General features: G+C 41.8%; 1 protein-coding gene across 2 annotated transcripts in view; it reads right to left on the bottom strand.

Annotated features, from left to right (window-relative positions):
• tcf7l1b (transcription factor 7 like 1b) overlaps positions 1-12,095 on the bottom strand; it is a 30,645-nt gene extending 18,550 nt beyond the window's left edge. For both annotated transcript variants that reach the window (XM_054610263.1, XM_054610264.1), the window contains exons 1-3: positions 11,889-12,095; positions 11,689-11,761; positions 11,456-11,583 (exon numbers count right to left, since the gene is read on the bottom strand). In XM_054610263.1, the coding sequence (XP_054466238.1) occupies positions 11,456-11,583; positions 11,689-11,761; positions 11,889-12,074 (387 nt within the window). In that variant the 5' untranslated portion in view covers positions 12,075-12,095. The remainder of the gene's footprint in view (positions 1-11,455; positions 11,584-11,688; positions 11,762-11,888) is intronic.
• Between the last annotated feature and the right edge of the window lie 8,006 nt (positions 12,096-20,101).

The raw sequence follows: 20,101 nt of genomic DNA, 5'->3' as shown, positions 1-20,101 counted from the left end.
AGACTGAGGTGGGCATAAGTGGGTGTAGCTGAGAAGGGAAGAGAGAGAAAAAAGGGCCTAAATTAAACACATTTGTTTCTGCTCTCACATACCACAAGTCTTATGAAAACAGAGGGCTGATTGTGTTCCCTCTGCAAGTCCACCTCCCCTCCTCCTCTCTCTCTCTCTTCAACACCACCCAACACTACCACCCAGCTCCACACCCCCAACCCCCATGCCCTGAGCAGCAGAACCCCCCCCCCCCACACACACACACACACACACACACACACACTGACACACACACACACACAGCTGCCTGCAGATGCCTCCTGTGTTTGCTCGCCGAGTGAAGGCGCAAATCTCCAGGCCCCGCAGACTCTGGGCCCTGCCTCATCTCACTTTTTACTACCTGACATCCCTATCACCCCACCGCTAACTCCACTCACTGCACTCTCCGTCTCCTCTCCACCCGCACTGCCCCCCCCCCCCCATATCCTACTCAAACACGCAGACACAGTCACATGCCACAGGTATGCTTCGGCACTCGGCCCTGTCGTAAAGGGACATGGAGACTGACTGTTGAATTTAAAACCCACACCACTAGAATCAATTAGCGAGATATGACAAAAAATTGTGATCAGCATATCAGAAGAAATTATCAACAGTAGTTTCAATTGATTCAAATGGTCTAGAAGCTATAAAAAATCCCTAATCTGCCATTTTTCCATTTCTAACAGACTAAATCAGACAACTACAACAAAAAAAAAAATTTGGGGACAGAAAATAATCTCATTTGACATAAAGAAAAAAGAAAAAGAAAAAAAAATCAAACTTTAACAGTGTGCAACAACGCGCCAATTTACTACCATGACGTTCTCCGGGATTAGTTATGCGTATTGTCAGCAGACTGCAGGGAGGTCTGGAATGACGCCAAAACTTTTTTAAACCTTAACACATTTGTAAAAGTCATTTCCCTGCAATCTACAGACTTGATTTTCATCACGCTGTGCGTGGTGATATTAAGTGCTAAATCATGATCTTGTGCTAGGTTTGGCTGTAAATTCAATTCACGTTCACATCCAGGGATCGTTTTACATGTCTGAAACTTTGTAAGGAATACATTGTCCAGTAAGAACGTTTAGGTTTTTTCAACGTTGTAAAAAAGCATTTAGAGGAGTGACTGGACGGATGAGGTTGGGTCATGAGGTCCCCTACCTCTTCAAGGTTCATCAGGTCCCTTGACAAACAAAACAATGGAGTAACATTCAGCAGGGACCGGCTACCTCCAGAAAATGTCTTTTTTTTTTCTCAGTCAATCTTGAATAAATTACTTTCAACACATTTTGTGAAGAGAAGGGCCAGCATTGATTAATATAAGTTGTTCCACTTTTTAAAGTTGCAGAAATATGTTTTCATAACATTAACCAGACCACTGAGAACTCAAGGCTGGACATGCTATTTAAAACAATATATACAGCTGCTGCTATCTTTCAGTTTCAATACAATCTAATGAGAACGGCAAGGTGATTACGATCAGGGGCTGCTGTAAATATCAAATTTCCAGGGACAGAGTTTAGGAGAGGCCCCTTACAATTACACAGTATTCAGGAATGCAGAGCATGAACCACAGCAACATGGAGCAGAAGACAAAATGCTCACATCCCATTTTGGACGTTAAGCTCGCACCACATGACAGAAGAGGTTTACGGACGGCGTAAAAGAGAAGGAAAGTTTATCTTTCAGCGAGAGCTGTTTCTGCGAGCCCCAAATCTGCGCCACAATGCAACAAACTTCAACTCAATCCAAACTGCACACTTCTGCAAACAATTAGTGTTAACCCAAGAACTGTAAGCTGCTCAGAGAAAGAGAGAGGGACTGGGGGAGAAAGAGAAAGAGAGAGAGAGAACGAAGGGGGGAGTGACTGGAGAATGAGAGGGGTGCTTGTGCACAATTACAGCAGGGATTTATGGCCTGAGAAACAATTTATAAATCACAGCGCCTGAGCTAATGTGCTCCAGATTGTTCTCCATGCAGCTGCAATTTTGGTCTGCGTGAAACAGCATAATAAACCTGGCTAGAGGACATGTTTGGGTGGTGCTGGGGGGTGGGGGGTAGGGAGAAGTTGAGTTTGTGGGTGGGGGCTGATGCGGGTGAGGTTGTGTTTCGGAGGTGTTTGGAACAAAGAAACTGAGAACTTTTTGGGTGTGAGATTTTTCTGAGGTGCCATTCTCCATTGTTTAGTTCGACAGAAAAAAAGAGGAGAATAAAGGTCTGTGCAGAATGCTCAGAAACATAAATTCTCAAATCATGCAAGTAATACTATATAAAGAATTTGTCTTGTGGTAGCGTGGGCTTACCCAGTAGCTGGACAGTAAACGCACTATTCCAAAACTGTAACTGAATAATTACAAAAGTTTCCACTGAGAAACAATTATAGGTTTGAGCAGTAAAACAAAGACATTTTTATGACCTCATTGTGAAACTATGAACTATAACCTTATAATTATACTCTTGACATAAGTGAAATTTAATTTTAGTTTATAATAAGAAAAGACAAATGTTGCAAACTGATCCCTTCATTGTGGCTGCAGGCTGGTGTGGAAGAAGGGATCGGATGTGCTGTGGGGAAGCCTGGGCTTTTGTGGCCACTCAGCCAACTGGCCCTGAACCTTGACCTCTAACCCTTCACCCTGGGGGGCAAACAAAGCTCTGAGTGACATCTGAAACTAGACACTCTGTGGGGAGAGAGTGTCTGGACAGGACTCAAATAACCCCATTAACTCGGCAGAAAAGATTTATAGCTTTTTATTCTGCCTCTGCAAATCTTGACGCTGACGAGTCGCGCAGATCTGTCAAAAATAATCAAGCTATTACGAGGTGTGCACAGAGTTTCGTCTTGTTTACTTGCCAATATCTCCATCTTGCACGAAGATAAGCATAAAAACGTTCCATAATTAACGACTCAGAGCAGAGTTGTGATTAGCGGTGATACACACATATGCCAGCAGTTAGTCTGTATCCAAATAAATTCTGCTTCTAATACGAGCAACATGACGCTAATCTTCGGGCGTTTTTAGAGAGTCACTGATGCATATTCACCAGCACCTCTGATGGATTCTACACAAAAGGATTACGTGAACAGCTCTGGCATTAGTATACTGTAAACAAAAACAGAGAGGAAAGTTGATGGTAAATGTGCTGCGGTGAATGCGAGCCTCCGTCGCCAGAATGCTGAAAGCCACTGTAGTATTTAAATCAGGCAAGGAGGGAGGAAGACTGGGCCAAGCATTCTGTAGCTCAGCTGTGAGGCTCTAAGCCGTTGCCCTAGGGTCTTTGTCCTGCCTTTCAGGGCAAGTCTGAGGTAGTCAAAGACCCTATTCATGACCGGCGCTCCCCCTGCCAACACACCCATACAGCCCCAGTCAAGTCAGCCGAGAGCTATAGAGCCTTCCCATTTCACACGAGAATCAGACCTGCCCCTAAAGCCTGCTTCAGGGATTTCCAATAGCCAGCCCCTCCAACCCATGTACAAATCAAACAAAAGGGCTCCTTGGCCTACTCCATGTCATATAGGGCTGATTAGATCTTTTTTTTTCTCATGTTGCTACTCTAAATTTGAAGCAAATAAGTCAGTCACATGTGTAGGGATTTGGTGTTTGGCCATGTAAATGGATGAGGGATTAAGTCAGCGGAGGATGTGGAACTGCCATCCAACCCTCCTACGTCCATCGTTATCATCCCGTACAAGATTCATCTCATGCTAATAAACATTTTTTAGAAAGAGAGGCAAACCTGAGTATATCAAATGATTAAATCTCCAAACAAATGAAGCTAATCATTCTGATCATCTGAGGCAGGCACAAGGGGAATCCCTTTATCACAACAGAGGGTCTTATGTCTGAGGAGCACAAGGCCCCCAACAGCCCATTACTCATAAATAATCACCATTACATTACCTCATAATTTTAAATTGAGCAGATAAGGTCAGAAAAGGGTGATATTGTGTGGCCTGGGGCCAATGTGAAAAAGGCAGAAGTTTTTATGTTGCTTGTTTATACTAACAGGATCCACAAGTCTGGTTCCAGATAAGGAGACTACACATTTTAGATGACTTGTGTCCTTGCTCGGCTTTAATCGAATTTGTCGCTCCACAGAACATTGTGACTTCTTAACAAGTACAATTGGTTTATGAGAGAAACTGGGGAAAGCAAGGGGCACCCAAAGGTTACGTTCTTATCAACATTAGGATGAGCAGGCTCATTTCTCGGGAAAAAACGTGCTTAGGCGCATGATATTTCAAAAACAATTATCCATGACCAAAAATAATTTCATCTAACCTAAAAAGTTAAAAAAAATAGACTCATGACTTCATCAAATAAGTCATGGCAATAAGATAGTTATTTGACAAACCGACAAATTTGTAGTAATTTTAATGACTTTTTTTTAGAATATAAAATTTAAATCTTTACCTATTGTGTGATTTTAGGCAAACTACCAACAAAATACACTGACACAACATTGGCTAAAACTATGGAGTTAAAAAGAATGTTCTCTTATGACTTGCCGTTGTATTTCAGACAAAGTGGGTGATAGAAACCACATAGTAGCATGTGTCCTGCTTACATAAATGCATTAAAACATGGAAAATTCCCTGTGGCTCTGTATAAGATTTATGTAGTCAAACATACGATCCATTACATACTCTACTTGTGTTTTTAGAGCCAGAGCTAAATTCAGATTACAGATGGCACGTCCGTCTCACCGGTTACATCATCAGTTACAGCTGTAACTTTACAGCATATGTAGGTTTTAATCTCTATTTTTTCACAGTAAAAGATAGACTCACGCCGCAACATAAAATGTATTCTAATTTACATGCCTTAAAGCCAACAAAAATCAACCATGAACTGGCTGAGGTCTGTGTGCAATGTGTCGACTAACATGTGTCCGTCACGGGAGGTGAGTCGCACCCGCAGTCCAAACTCGTTCCACCATTACAGGGACAGACCCAGTGGGAAGCAGCCAAACTGATTTACAACTTCAACCAGAAGAGCAGCTGCTCTGCTTGCCGTCAACTAACCTCATCCTGGACAGATATCCATCCACTTCTTAATTTAGTATGATACTACGCACTTACTGTATGACATGGCCTTTAAAAGACCCAGTATAGGGAGAGCACATTTGTACGTGAACCGAATTGATGGAAATCTTGGTAGTACTGATGCAACATGTGCTCGATCTGATAGCCTCCTGCTGTTTGCTGATTGGCCTGTGACTGTGAGGGAATGGCAAAGCATTGTGGTTTACGGTGGAGAAACTGCGCTCTGTGGGAGACTGAATCCCTCAGATAAGTGAGTGCCTCAAGGTCTGGAAGCCGGCCCACCTCGGGATAACAGGCAAAGGAATAGCAGGACCCGTATCTGCCCCAGTTTAAGCTCCCACCACCACATCTCATCAACAATCTCTCCTCCTGCCTGCTCTCTCTCCCTCCCTCTCCCTCTCTCCCCTCTCCTGCTGCCTGCAGTGCTTAAACTGAAAACAGCTGCTTGGAATACCAGACTGATGAAACCCTGTTTAGAGCTTTTTCTTTTTCTTCCTGCTGTACAATCACGTTTTATTAGCATGGAGTGAAGCATTTAAGGTACAATTACAGAGGGAAAACATTTCTTTATGTGAGCTAAACAGTAGTGGTTATGGCTATGAGAGGACTACATATACTTATATGGGACAGTCCAGCGGCGCAGAGAACTGCCCCCCCCCCCCCCCACACACACACACACACACACACACACCACACCGTCTATCAGTTAGATACAAGCATGGCTGCAAGTGAGGACTGTTTCAGTATCAGTTAATGATGATTTATTTAATCAAGGCTTTCTAGAGCTGACAGGACTAATCATATATTTGATAAATCAATAAATTGTTGCAGTAATTTTTTAAAGCACATTTTAAGCAAGTTGTTGTCGTTTTCTTCAACAATAAACAGAATATGTTTGGCTCTTGGGCATTTGGTCAGACAAAACAAACAATGTGAATACGTCATTCTTTGGCACTGGAAAACTAAAATAGGCATTTTTCACTATTTTACAGCCCAAATGATTAAACAATTAATCAAAAGAATATTCTGATTGGGAAAAGAATCACTGGATGCAGTCAAAACGTCTTCAAATCACTATAGTCTGACTAACAGACCATTAACCAAAATATATTAAAATTGTATGTTAAATGCTGACTTGACACAAAAATGAGAAGAACCTACAATGAGCTTATTTTTGAATATAAGGGATTTTTTGGACAATGGCAACTAGTCCATGATCAGAAATAGTTTGAGCACAAATAGTTTCAGGACTGTGGTCACCTGGGAGTGAGTCTGACTGCTCTCCAGATAAATCCAGGGGCCTCCCATCCCCCCCTGCACCGGGGCTCCATGTCAAGACCACAGAACAGACATGACTAAGCTGGTATTCACATGACACATGAAACGTGTCTCCAACTCCCACATCTACCAGAGCTTCAATTTGTGGCAAAAATTGCAACTTTTTTTTTTTTATAATCAGCAGCTGTGGAGGAGTGGAGATAGCATGCTTTGTTTTTCCATTGTTTCAACCTCAACTCACTTTTTAAAACAGTTTCCAAGCCAAAAGTAAATGCAAAAATGTTGGGGTGAACTCAGGTGTGTTAGAGATGTTCACCTTTGGCCAAATGTCTCACAACTCAACACAAGTTAGCCTAAATTTTCACAGGGGAAAGCAATATACCAAACTGCGCAGTAGCTCTGGCCAGACATAGCGAATGAGAAAAACACATTAATTGATAAAAACACATTTGCACACATATTCATCTTGGCACATCAAAGGGATTCATTGATGTCACTGAACATGGGGAGTCTGCGGCTGGAGAGGGGAGATGTTGGTTATCCTTTCCTCAAAGGGTGGTGAGATGCTCCTGATGGGCCCCGCACTCGAGAAGCCAAAGAGAGCTTTAAACAGAATTTCTAATGTCAGGCGGGCGGGTGGGTGGGTTTAGGTAGTGAACTAGCGGAGTACGGGGTAGTGGGAAGGATTTGACGCCAGCTCACGCTTTCCACAGAGACCAAAGAGGGAAGGATACAGACCAGGACTGACACCATTTCTCACAGTTCTATGTATGTGATGTTAGGAAGTCAACATGAGCACCCTCCGTCTGAAAACGAAACGAATGTTCCTGTTGGTCCTTTGTAATATTACTAAAGCTACAGATTACTGTTATGATTTATCTTCTGATTACGACGTCTGTTACTCACTGTGAATATGTAAAAAAGCTATTTTTTTACACAGGTTTTATTTTAACCGTGCAAAATAATAGTCATTTCTGAGACACACAATTGTTGAAATATGCAACAATTTCAACTGTAATCAGTTCCAATGCTTCTATTTTAAAATGTAGAGCAAAGATCAGGCCAAACATCGCCCTCTTTCTTTCTCAAAACTAAATCATGATTAATCTAATATTTCAAAGTCAATTTTTTGCCAAATTTTAATTTAATTTCCTCAAGCCCGAGTTCATTACCAAAGTTAATCACTCCAGGCAAGAGTCCCAGGCAGCGATGGCATTTCTCTGCTCGCCTGCGACCTGTTTGTAATTGTACAGTGCCACTAGATTGATGTAGATGTGTTTGCCTTTGAAGGAAAAATCTTTTAAAAACTATAAACCTAGTCAAAAAATGTTCACTCTGTTGACACAGCGCTTGGTTGAAAAAATATTTGTGTGCCAACATTCAGGAATACAAAACTGAGGGTTGTCAGAATGTGAGCCCTGCACACTGTTCCCTCTGTTGAAAAGTATCCACAGAGCCTCACCTGAACGACCCCCCCGCCCACCCTCCCCCAACACTCACAGACTTTACACACACAAACGTGCAGCGTGGATGCATGTGAGCACATACACACACACACACACACGCGCGCATTCACGCAGCAAGGTGAGCGAAACGCCAAGTGAGCCACCTGATGAAAAGACACCTCCACACAAACGGCGTTTGCTTATGCAGGGAGAGGCCCCTTTTATTCAGAGGGACAATGTCTGTGTTGACTTTTGTCCGAACATTTTAAAGCACCAAAAGCAAGAGAAAGAACGGAAAAAAAGAAGTCAGACAGGCATGCAATCGTAGCCACGGACATGTTCAGACTTATACAAGCTCGCCATTCATATCTCAAACAATTTTCTTTTCAACAATCATTCTCCGGAGTTGGAGTGTCCCACTGCGTATTTGATGAAGATATATTTGAGCAGCTAACCTCGCTCTCGCTTACATGCCACCTCTCACACACAAGAGGCATTTCACTCTTTAGTGACGATGATGATGATGTACTAGCAGAGTTATCTAAAAGTGCTGATGAAGCTGACAAGAGGTGGCGTCAAGCAGAGTGTGTGCTCACCAATTAAATCTGGCACTAGTCTGTCACTACGGGAACAATGCGGCGATAATCACATCAATGAATCGACAAACAATAAGCTGGATTTGTCGGGCTGACATGGTTGGGAACAAAACTCTCTCTGGCCCTGCACACACACCGCAGCAGGCCGTAGTCTGGTGGAACATCTCTGCAAACATAAAACCTCCTCCTCAGCTCTCAGTGGATTACAGCAGAATGTCAGCTCTGAGCAGGCTTTAAATCAGTTATGCTTGGCCCTCAGGGGAACTCTGCGCTGATCCCATGTAGGCCTGTCTCTCATTGCTCATGATAGGGTTGCCACATCAGAATTTAAAAGTTTGGGCCTCAAATCCTTCAGCGTGTTGAAAATTAGAGAGTGAATCACTCTTGAGCAATATCTCGTGTATGTATTATTGAGCAGTGTGTTCTTTTAAATGCTGATATGTGCAGAATATATTCATTACACTACTATCATTACGCAAAAAAAAGAAAGAAAAGAATGTGAGACTGGAAGGGGCCGTTGTAAATAGATACATTCTGGAAATGTAAAACAGAATGCCTCACACACATTGTTTTATCTGTGATTACAAAAATATTTACATTACACTCAAAGCTGTAAAACTGGAACCTGAATTTGAATGTAGAGGGTTCGATTGGTGGGGCATTAGTCACATGATGTGTATGAGAGTCATAACTTAAATGTGTCTCATGCAGCTAAAGTACAACCACATACCACACCACACTTATAAAACAAATATGTCACTCCCAACTGGGCCTACAAGACACACACTATAATAAACTCTGGTTGTTTTGTGAGGGATGACAACACAAATAAGGTTAACCTGGGGGGCAAATTTTAATCTCACACGACAATCAGTGTGCTCTTCAGGATGTTGATGCATGATAAACGAGTTCAGCCGTTAAACTAAGTTGTTGGCCTGTCGGGGATGTGGGCTACAGGGAAATATCATCTGACTGTATCGAACTTCATCCACAGGTGTAAACAAACCAAACCCTCAGAATGCGAGCCTAAAATGGTGCTAAGGCGAAACCCCCATCAATCAAATTCACTGAGTTCACACTAAGCCACGAGCAACATGGAGGACCCAAAGACGCCTGCTAAGTATGCCAGCCATTGTCTGCCTGCATGTTTTCTGCCACGCTGATGATTGACACAGTCAGCTCACTCTGTCCCATTGACCTCATTCTTTTCTTTTCTAATATGGGGGATTATACCTCTGAATTTCAAATCCTCCTCAATTATTTGCCCCTTTGCCTTAAGTAACAAGACCAACGGTTTCTTTTATTTAAACTTTTCTTTGCTGGACATAAACACACAGACGTTAGAGGATTGCATACCAGAGACACAAGACCCAACAAAGCAGAGACTTTATAATATGTTGCTAAAATTCGGTCCATTACTTAAGACTGTTTCACGTTCCCTGATTTTACCAAACACATGTACCAGTGTTTTTTTTGCTAAAACTCCTTAAGAAAAAGCACAACATATTGTGAAGCATTTAAAATCCTGCATGTTTATCTTTTATATTATTCCTACGAAACTCTGGTGGTGAAAAGCAACAAGATAGACGATCTACACGCTGGTATGTATCACCTTGTCTAAGCAGAGTAGCCATTTAGTTAATGAGCCCCAATGGAGACCTCCAATGAAGCCATCAAGACTGCTCAGAATAACAATGGTCAACTAACGCCTTTCTAATTGAATGGAAGGTAGAGGGAGGCGAGGGGAGTGGGCCTGGAACAGTGAAAAGGAGACAGAAAATGGGGGGGGGATCTTTTCAGTCAGATGCCTGCCAGGCTTTAACGAAAGTACTTGTTTTTTGGGGGGATGTGACATGGATTGGGGGATGGACGAGCTCAGAGCAACACAGCTCTCCAACAGGGATTATTTCAAGGAAGTTTGCATAGTTAAATTGCATTTCGTAGGTTACTGTTCCAAATATTGTGGTTTAAATTGCTTAAAATATTGCTTGTTTGTTTGTTTGGAATTGCTATTTTTTGTCACTACAGATAAAACGTTCTTTGACCGCAGAGTGGGATTATTTTTTATCATGACCTATTTTATGTGAATTCATAGGTTGTGTTTGCAGCATTGCATTATTGTAGGGTCTCTATGCATTATTAACCTGCTGTGAGGGCATGTTTAATATGTGATATATATATATAAGGCTTATACTGAAGAAACCAATGCAACAATTACCGCAGTACTGGTTAAAAGCCCTCACCAGCTTCCTGGACAACTGATTGTGATGCAACAAGTAAATGAAATCAATGTGAACTCTTCATCAACAACTGTCAAACTTATCTAGACATTAAAAAAAAGTATCTGGACAGCTGTCATTGACACTGCAGTGAAATGCCTCCCATGTGTGTCAATGCGAGGTATTACATTTTTGTTACGGGGGATATGATATATGAGGAACAGCTTCTTCCTTTTTAAATTTTCTGCATACAACGTGTGCAAACGAGGTAGTGTTTAAAAAAAAAAAAAAAAAAAAAACTGAGAATAGAGCCAGTACACTGAGGAAAAGCTTTCCTTACAAAAAAAGAAAAGCAAGATAGTGCCCAACCTAAAAATATCTTATAATTATAAAAACACATTTAAGAAGAATATTACCCTCCAAAATGAAAGTAGGCAAGGCAGATAACAACGTTTTAGTAAGGCAAGTTCCCTACTTTGTATATAATCAAGATGCAGCATGAGTGATGCAGGGTATTTTCGAACAAGGAGTTGCCATAAATCACTCAAAAACCCAAAAAAAAAAAGAATGACTAATGTGTCTGAACTTTGAGCCAAATAAAGAGTTGTCAAATGCGAGTCATGTCGAGGAGTGGGTGGCAGGGAGAAATTTATATCCCCAAAAAAAAGAACAAAGAAGTAGTTAGTACTCCTTGAGAGGCCACTCGGAGGGAATATGGCGGTCTGGAAGTGCACAAGGAACTTTTACGCACGGCGTAAAAAGTTTTTGCAAAGCGCGATTAAAACGTGAAAGAAAGAAAGCCATAATAAGCGACATATCCACGGAGACACTTACTGTTCTTGCACTCGGGGACAGTGAGCCGTTTGATAGGTAGGGGTTGCTGAGGTCTGGGATCATGAGAAACGGGTAGCCAGGATAGTGAGGACTCTTAAAAAAGCCACCATCTTGCTGTCTCCTCAGCGCTGCAGGGACAGAGAGAAAAGTCAGGGTTTGGTAAAGGCGCACAAAAGCGAAACAAATTACGCAGCTTTGGCACATGAAGCACTGTGCGTGTTTTATGTTTTTACCTTCATTGAAGTATTCTCTCGCTCTCTCATAACTTTCTGTGTCGGGTCTGGTTTGGGGGCGCCTTTCTGCTTGCTGGACAAGGGGAGAAACACACACACACGGAGGGGAAGAAACTATTGAAACTTGAAACAGCATTAAATGGTGTTTTCCTCCGTGCTGAGCACCGTGGAGACGGGTTTTATGTTCGCAGTGGTCTTACCTCTGAGTCGGATGAGCTGCTGTTGTTTTCCGACTCGTTCACTAAGGAGGATTTCACATCATCCAAATCCCTTTCCGCTGACACATTTTCGGATATCTTTTCTTCCTGCTCGCCTTCGTCTTTAAACGATATCATCTCATCATTGGCCCCCAAATCATCCCCACCACCACCGTTCAACTGTGGCATTTTTGCAGAATAGATAGTATCAAGGAGAGAGGGGGGGGGGGAGAAACAATGGCAATAACAATTGACTTTTTTTTTTTTTTTTTTTTTTTAAAGATCGGTGTAGTCCAAGCGTGTCACTGGAGTAGTCAAACTAACTACAAGAAATTGTTCATGTTTAAAAAAAAAACCCTTATCATCCTCTGAACGTGCTCCCGCGATCCATGACGAGGCTTTTGCGAGAATAATCCACAGTTTTTTTTTTTTAAAAAGTTAGGACAGAGTTACGAAATATTGATTGATATTTGGCGTCAGCGGCCGGATGCGCAAAAAAACTTGGCAAAGTTTGGTCTCCGTCGCAGCTTGTGGACAACTTGTGGCCCCTGTGTGTCTGTCCGTGTTGTGCTGCTGAGGAATGGGACTCTCTCTCTCTCTCTCTCTCTCTCTCTCTCTCTCTCTCCTCCTCCTACAGAGCCCGGAGTCCACATAAACTACAGTCCAGGTGACCGAGAGGGTTACTCGAGAACAACAACACGTCCGATTTCATCTCCTAATATCCATGTGTGAGAAAACAATGGCTCGCGTTTTTTATATATAAAAAAAAAAAAAAAAAAAAAAACCCAACACACGAGACGGTCAGGCTGCAGTTTTCTTCACTTCTCACTCGCTTCTTTTTCCTCGCAAAGAACAAGCGATCGCTGTGTGTTTTGGTTTTTGGTTTTTTTTTGCCTAACAAAGTTTATAAAAACAGGAATATAACCGGATGCAAAAGCATTAAAAAAAAGAAAAAATGTTCAACTGGACGTAGTCGCCCTTTCCCTCCACATTGCTGCCGGGGAATGCGCCCTGAAAAACTACTTGGTTGTTCAAGTGGAAGAAAAGCGCAGCCCGTCCGTAGGGGAGGAGTTAGCAGTGAAAACCGACACTTCATTCACCACCATGAAGATCAGCTATTCGTTCTTCACCCTCAAGCCACCAGCACACAGGCAGGGTGAATGAGGGATGTTTGTACATGGAGAAATACAGTCAAATACATTAAAAGACAGTTTCTATTCAGTATTATTATTATGATTATTATGATTATTATAATGACTGTGGTTATGATTGTTATAATGGTTGTTGTTTTTATTATTATAAGCACTGTTATTGCTATTACTGTTAATTAAGAATATATCATAAATAAAGGAAAGAATAGCCAATGACGCCTGTGTCATTGAGATGGAACAATACTTATTTGTTTCCCTCGCTTAAATAAACTTGAGCAGCAGTCTATCTCCAGTGTTGTCAGGGCAAGAGACCACACTGCCTCCATCTCTGTGAAAATGACAGACCCGGGATTTAGTGAGAAAGTCATAATTACACACTGCCGTGTAAATTGCACGGCTGCGTGTCCTGAAACACCACGCTGGGAAAGACAAAGGGCAATAACACCTGGGATAAGCATGGGCCCGTTATGGCACAACTGTACGCGTGACAGTGAAGCAACAAGCGTCTGAATATCTAGGCCTCTCATGACAGGAAAAGCCTCACTTTTCTCTCTGATATACATAGCCCCATTGTTGTTTTGAGGAACATGATTGGAGGCCCGGTTTAACAAGCGTCTTGGAAGAAGGAAGAAGGGAGGTTACAACTTTTTTTCTTTGTTCCTGTGTAGTAACCTGAACATTAATCTTAATCTTGATTTGGAGATGTGTTTTTTTTTTTTTTTTTTTAAAGTTTAAAGTTTTAAAGTTTGGTGAAACACATAAGTTAGCTGCAACTCTTGTGTCCCTGCAGCTCTTTTAGAACATTTTCTATCTTCACCTGTCTCAGTCCAAGTCCAATGGACCTCAGACTTCTCTTTACTTCTGATGCTATTCGACAGGCTTCCCCCGTTTGAGAAAAGAAGTCATTGATGTTGTCGACTGCGTGTCAGCAAGCTGAGGGTTGACTGACAATTCGGCAGTGTCTCCACGGGCCTCATTAGATCCACACTCCTCCTGGGTGTTAGTGTGTGCGTGCGTGCATCAGTGTGTGTATTTGTTAAAAGCAACACATAGTGTAGTTGCACACTGCATCTTCTATGTATTGCATGGTGGTTATGGATAGTGGGTTTTTCATACACATAGATACAAATGTTTGCACTTGCATGCACACACACAGGTGAATATTTGCCCTCAGGGCTACACATCATTGTTTTTCTGGGATACAGTATGCAGAGAATGCCTTCTCCAAATGAGGCACACACAGGTTGTTCGTCCACATTTGTGATGCAATCCTTTAGTATAGTTTCCTATTTTTTCCTATATTTCTTTCTTAACATATCACATGTCAGAGATGTAATGGACTGTGCGTGTCCCAGCAGGTGTAATTACAACCATGCAGTGCTCATGCACCATAGCTGTATGCATGATTAATAAAGAAATCAAATATTAAAACAAGTCAACACAGAAAAATAATATTGACATGCAAAAGCAGTGGCTGAACAGGAATATCTCCTAAATACTGACACTTCTCACACACGCACAAGTTTCAGCAGTGTGCTATTAAGCACCATTGGCATGCAGTAAGTAGACTGTTGTTCACAGTAAGCTGTAACAGCACAGTGAGATATAACAGTTCTGTGATAAATGTGAAAAAAAGAAATCCAGTGTATCTGAAATGTTTTAATACAAAGTGAGAAAGCCACCAATTTAAAAATAAAAGGAAGCCTATTGTTACAAAATGGCCGCAGGTGTGAAAATAAAGCACCGTGAATGATTGCTTTAGGCTTTGTTCATAAAAAAATATTATTACTCAAATATGTTTACTGAATGATAAATTCAAGGTGTTTTTAATGTGCTCTGTGCTGGTACAAAGTCACTTACTTTCATTTATACATCAAAACAGCTGCACTTTTGCTCTTTGGAAAATCTGACAATCGAGTATTTGATGAGAATGAATTTCTTTATACCTGTAACACGTGAACAATGTCTTTTATCCCCTCTAAATTTACACATGTAGCGCTCCCTTCCCTTTATGTCTGCCTTGTTGGAGTGGGATTGGTTTTAACGGGGAGTTGATGAGGGGTCAGGAGAGATGCGAACAGCCACAATCTTAGCCTGGGGGCAGATCGACTGGTGGCCAGAAAATGTATTCAGTGGGTGCTGTCCCTGCATCTGCCTTACTTTGAAGTTGCTCTCTCAACTCTGGCTTGTCGTACGTGACAGTGTGTTCATTTCCCCCGAAAAAGCAGCGATGGAGCACTGGTGTGTGTCGATACCCATGTATGTGTTTCTACGTGTGGTGTGTGTGTGTTTTTATCTGAGTGTGCCAGCGGTGTGTGTGTTTGTGTGGCGCTATATCCGTGTGTGTGTGTGTGTGTGTGTGTGTGTGTGTGTGTGTGTGTGTGTGTGTGTGTGTGTGTGTGTGTGTGTGTGTGTGTGTGTGTGTGTTTGAGAGAGTGGAAGAGGGAGGAGAGAGGGAGAGATGCTGTGTGCCAATCCATACTCGCTTTGGAGAATTCAAGGTCATTCTTTCATGTTTTGCCAACCATCGGTCAATCAGTTTCCAATCAAAGTGGTGCTTAATTCAGCAGTAATTCCCATCTCCTCATCACGTTTTCGCCTCACTCTTCCAGAGGCGTTGAAGCATTTCCCTTGTCTTCTCTCTGATCTTGCTGCAGTGTGTCCAACATGTCTTGCCAGGGCCAAACCCAACCTGTCAAGCTCTCTAATAATACTAGTTAAAGTGTGAGGAGGACATGTCAGATCACACAATGTGTTACTGCTGCTTCCATCTATCTCACTTCAGGAGATTTAGGTCTCACTTGATTGTCTTTGAAGAAAACCCAAGTCATGTTCTTTCTTCAACTCGATGTGTCCTCCATAATGTCTCCATTATTTTTTTTGTACAGCTTGAATTACTGGAAATGGAGAAAAAGTGTTCAAACTAATCTGGACCTATCATAATGGCAGTGGCCTCATATTGTTGTATATATGATGCTGCTATTCAACATGCTTAATTTACAGTATGTAAAACATATTGTTTTCTAGTGTTTTTATACATAAAATAAGACTGATTCAGGTGTTTTTAAATCATTCAATCTGCCACTGATGTTGAATTATCTATTAGATCCCAAAAAAATGTAAACAAAAACACAGAAAGATCAACAGATTTAAAAGATCGAAAACTAAACCTTGACTTTTCAACCAAAGGGCCAGATCCACTGCTGATGGATTTACACAACTCTTTTGCATCACCACTGTGCCATATTAGCTCACCTCTTCAGTCATCACACTAAGTCTGGATGGGAGTGCCTCATGCAATCATGGATCACACAAAAATAACCTCATATCCATTTTAATCCACAGAAAGGTCTCCTTTCCAGGCTGGTATGGGCGTAAATGGCATTTAAGACTGTGTAAGGATATGATTAGATGACAGTTTTTACTGCCTTAAGGGTGTAACTGAAACACTAAACTGTGCTGAGAAGAGAAGAGAAAATAAAATACTTTGATTCAAACTTTTATTCCTTGCCTTTCTCCTTCTCTCTGGCATTTTGTTGCATTTGTAGCATCCTTTTCCTGAAGGGTCCAGGAAGTGTTTGGTGGCACAAAAAACACTCAAAGAAGGTTTTATGATGAAATGGATGTTGACTGTGTTTTTTTTCTATATGGTCTAATCGGAATTGTGACAGCATTTAATTGAGTGAGTTACAGACTAAATGAACACATATATGACCAGTGCTTTAACTGCTTAGACACGTAAATACAATGATTTAATTAATATTGCCTTAGCAAATGCTAATAAATGTCGCTTGTGCAAAGGGTGCAACATTAGGATTCTAAAAGACATCAAACATGTCTGAGTTCTCCAGCTCAGCTTTACATGGTTGCTAGGAAGTGCTCACTCACGCCTCTTGACTGAAATACATGTTCATGTTTTTCTGTATTGCAGAGGATGCTTTTAAGGAGCATTATTTCTGAGAACTTCAAAGCCTGCCAAAAGCACTCTCCTTTTGGAGTGTGCAGCAGCTTGAAAATGTACTTATATTTTCCAAATGGACAGGAAGAGGCCCTCACTGGTATTGAGGTGATGCTAATGCATTGTGGCGCTAGTTTTTCAGCGTAACTCGTTTTACAGCACAAAAATACTGTCCGTAATAAAGTACTATTAATCTTTTACAGGCTTTATTTTAAATTAACTTAAATTTCCCATCATTTAAATTACAAGAGTACAAATATACTCTTTATTTTGCTGTGTCTGTATGGAAATTTGTCTTTTATGGCTAAATGGAAAAAGCAAGCACAGCCAACAATGCCAGCAGATCCTCATGGACACTATTTACTATGCACAGCTCTGTGGCTACCATCATTGGCCACAAAGCCTCCTGAGTCAGACTCTATCCACATGCTGCATCCAGACTTTCTGCTATCGCCTGGTTTTATTGATCCAGTTAACATTATCGCTCACAAGGTCACAGTCTTCAACTGTCTGTGTTTTCTCAGCTGAGGACGCATTGCAGCGCTCCTTGGAGGTTTGGAGATTCTTTCCTGTGATATAAAACGCTGCCCAAGTGAGGGGCTGTTGACTTTATTTAATATGTCCGCCAGATTTTTTTTTTACGAGCATTACGCAAATGAAATGCTTCGCATTATGCGTGAACCATACGTTCCGCAGAGGCATGCGCGGCTGCGGACAGCTGGAAGTAACTTGAGCCCCTCTGTCCCTTATCGGCCCTGGCATCCCTGCCATTTCCCATAGCCATCTTCAAGCCAGAAGAATCCAGCCATTGTTTTCATCTCTGTGGGCCCTGTGTTAACTCAGCAGTGCCTCGCTGATTGTTGCAGAGATATTAAAGAAAATGGTAGATTTGTCCATATAACCCTGTCTCGTGACATCCAAGCTCTATGTGTGTCTGAGCGAGTATGTGTGTTGAGGGGTTTTACTTGATGCAGTTCTAGAGAGCAGCTGCACCTGCCCTGTATGTCAACAACAGGGTCTGGAGCAGACACTCAAGAAGAGAGGTGGCTTTCACACCACTGGCCTCACTGAAGCTGCTTACTTTCCAAAGACAACAATGACCACGCTGCTCTGCTGCCCCACAGAGCTTTTAGGCTCTATAGGCTTGGCGCCTGGTCTGTGTGGCCTCGAGATTATCTCCCGACTGAGCCCTCTACATACAAGCTTATTGGACTTCCTCATGTCCCCTTGTTTTCGTGGCTCTAGAGTTTCCAGGATGCTTTTTGACTGTCTGTTTTACACATAGAGACAGGATCCCCCGTGGGGGTTGTTAGGAGGCTACAGGGGGGTAGTTAAGAGGTCAGGGCGAAACTGTCAGTCTGTTTCCTTTCTCTGGCCTTGGGAAACATGCACCACAAGTCTTCTGCATATTTTTAGCGTCCTTGCTGGTTTCTGTCTGTGTGTATCCACAGGAGAAGATAAAGTTATTCCCAGTCCATGAGGACTCTTGTTTTTCACATGGATAACTTATTAATATTTTTTTGTCCTCTCTAGCTATAGGGTGATCATGTCCAGCACACAGTCAGAATAATGCACAGGGTCTTGAAACCATCAACTTTATGTGTTGGTGTGTAAATCTCTCTCTCGTAGAATTTCTATAATCCTTTGTTGGAGGTTTCCTCCCAGTTGAATGTCTACAGTTGGTAGTGTGTGCACAGTCACAGGAGGCAGTGTTGCTGTGGAGAAAAAGAAAGCATGTGGGTGTGTATGTATTTCTCGTGCCTGGTCTATACACTTTAACATGAATTTTCAGATATGAGGAGTGATGAGGAGATAGACATCTGCCATGTCCCAAAAATAGTTGTTTACATCTGTGTTAATTTGGTTTAAAATATAAGTCAGATTGAATCATTTCTAAGAGCTAATGTTAACTTGGTATTGCATGTGATCTTGTTTCTAAACTGCTTTCTTTGGAAAGTAAAAATTTGATTTTCTTGGTACTTTGCCTGCTGTTAAGAAATAGGCACCACGTTTAGCTGTTGGTAAATTGATGTGCTGGTAGTGGACTCTTTGCAGGGAACTGAGTCATGTTGATCGGACGAATCCGGTCTTGAACTGAAAATGGTCTTTTCAAGGTTAAGGCAGGTTTTGAGGGATTCAGCTGAGAGAAGGAGCTCTCGTAAACCTGCTGGGCAGTCATGCTCATTTTCATTCGGGCATTATTTACAGAGAATCAGCTGAGCTGTACCTTAGCCCAGGTAATGTTACTCACAGACATGTCTTACCTGCTGCACCACATTTCTTCCTGTGTTATCTCGAGATGCATCATCAGCGCTCATTCTCTTCGCTGCAGCTCATTCCTTCATGGACAAATGACTGCCTGTCCTTGTGTGGCTTTTAAAATAGCTGCTGTATGTCTGTTAAATAACTGTAGCATTTAAAAAGAAAACCCTGTTTGTGTTGCTCTGTAGAGTTTACATCATCTTGAAACCATCTTGGTTATTATCATTCTCTGTGTTCTGGCAAGAGTAACTATCTGTGTTGTCCCTCATGTGCTTTGCCATTATATAGTAAGTGCTCTGAGGACAGTGTGTTTTCTGAAATAGACTGTGGTGAGAAGAATTTCTCTCTGAGATAGTTAGATAGATGTATAAGTGTAACTGTAAAAAATCCTACAAGTGTAGAAAACCACCTCGAAGATATTACATGTAAACAGAAAGCTTGCTGAACCAGATTAAGACTATTTTAACCAGACTGTCGTTCTTGCTTTCTTATTCCACAAAACAATTATCACTCAGTGAATTGGAAGGTATACATTCCAACAAAAGTAAGTCATTTCTGTTTTGCTTTGGCCCACCTCTCTATAATGCTTGACTTCTGCAGCTGCACTGCTCTGTGGAAAACAAACAGTGCAGTGCAGCTGGGCTCCTCAAGACAGCAAAAGGGGAATTTTAATCCCAGTTTTTTTTCTTTGGCACCAGTCAGATTTATTTGGTCATAAAGAAAGGAAAGCACCCCACCATCTGAGAAGGATTGGGAAGTGAGAACACAAAGTATTCCAGAACCCCAGTTGTAGACTAAGAAACACAACAGGCCAGGAAATGATCCCCAATAGGTCAAAGTGCTCG

The sequence above is a fragment of the Anoplopoma fimbria genome, chromosome 13, assembly GCF_027596085.1.
Source record: "Anoplopoma fimbria isolate UVic2021 breed Golden Eagle Sablefish chromosome 13, Afim_UVic_2022, whole genome shotgun sequence".
Classification (NCBI taxonomy): Eukaryota; Metazoa; Chordata; class Actinopteri; order Perciformes; family Anoplopomatidae; genus Anoplopoma; species Anoplopoma fimbria.
This window is presented reverse-complemented; position numbering and strand designations above follow the sequence as displayed.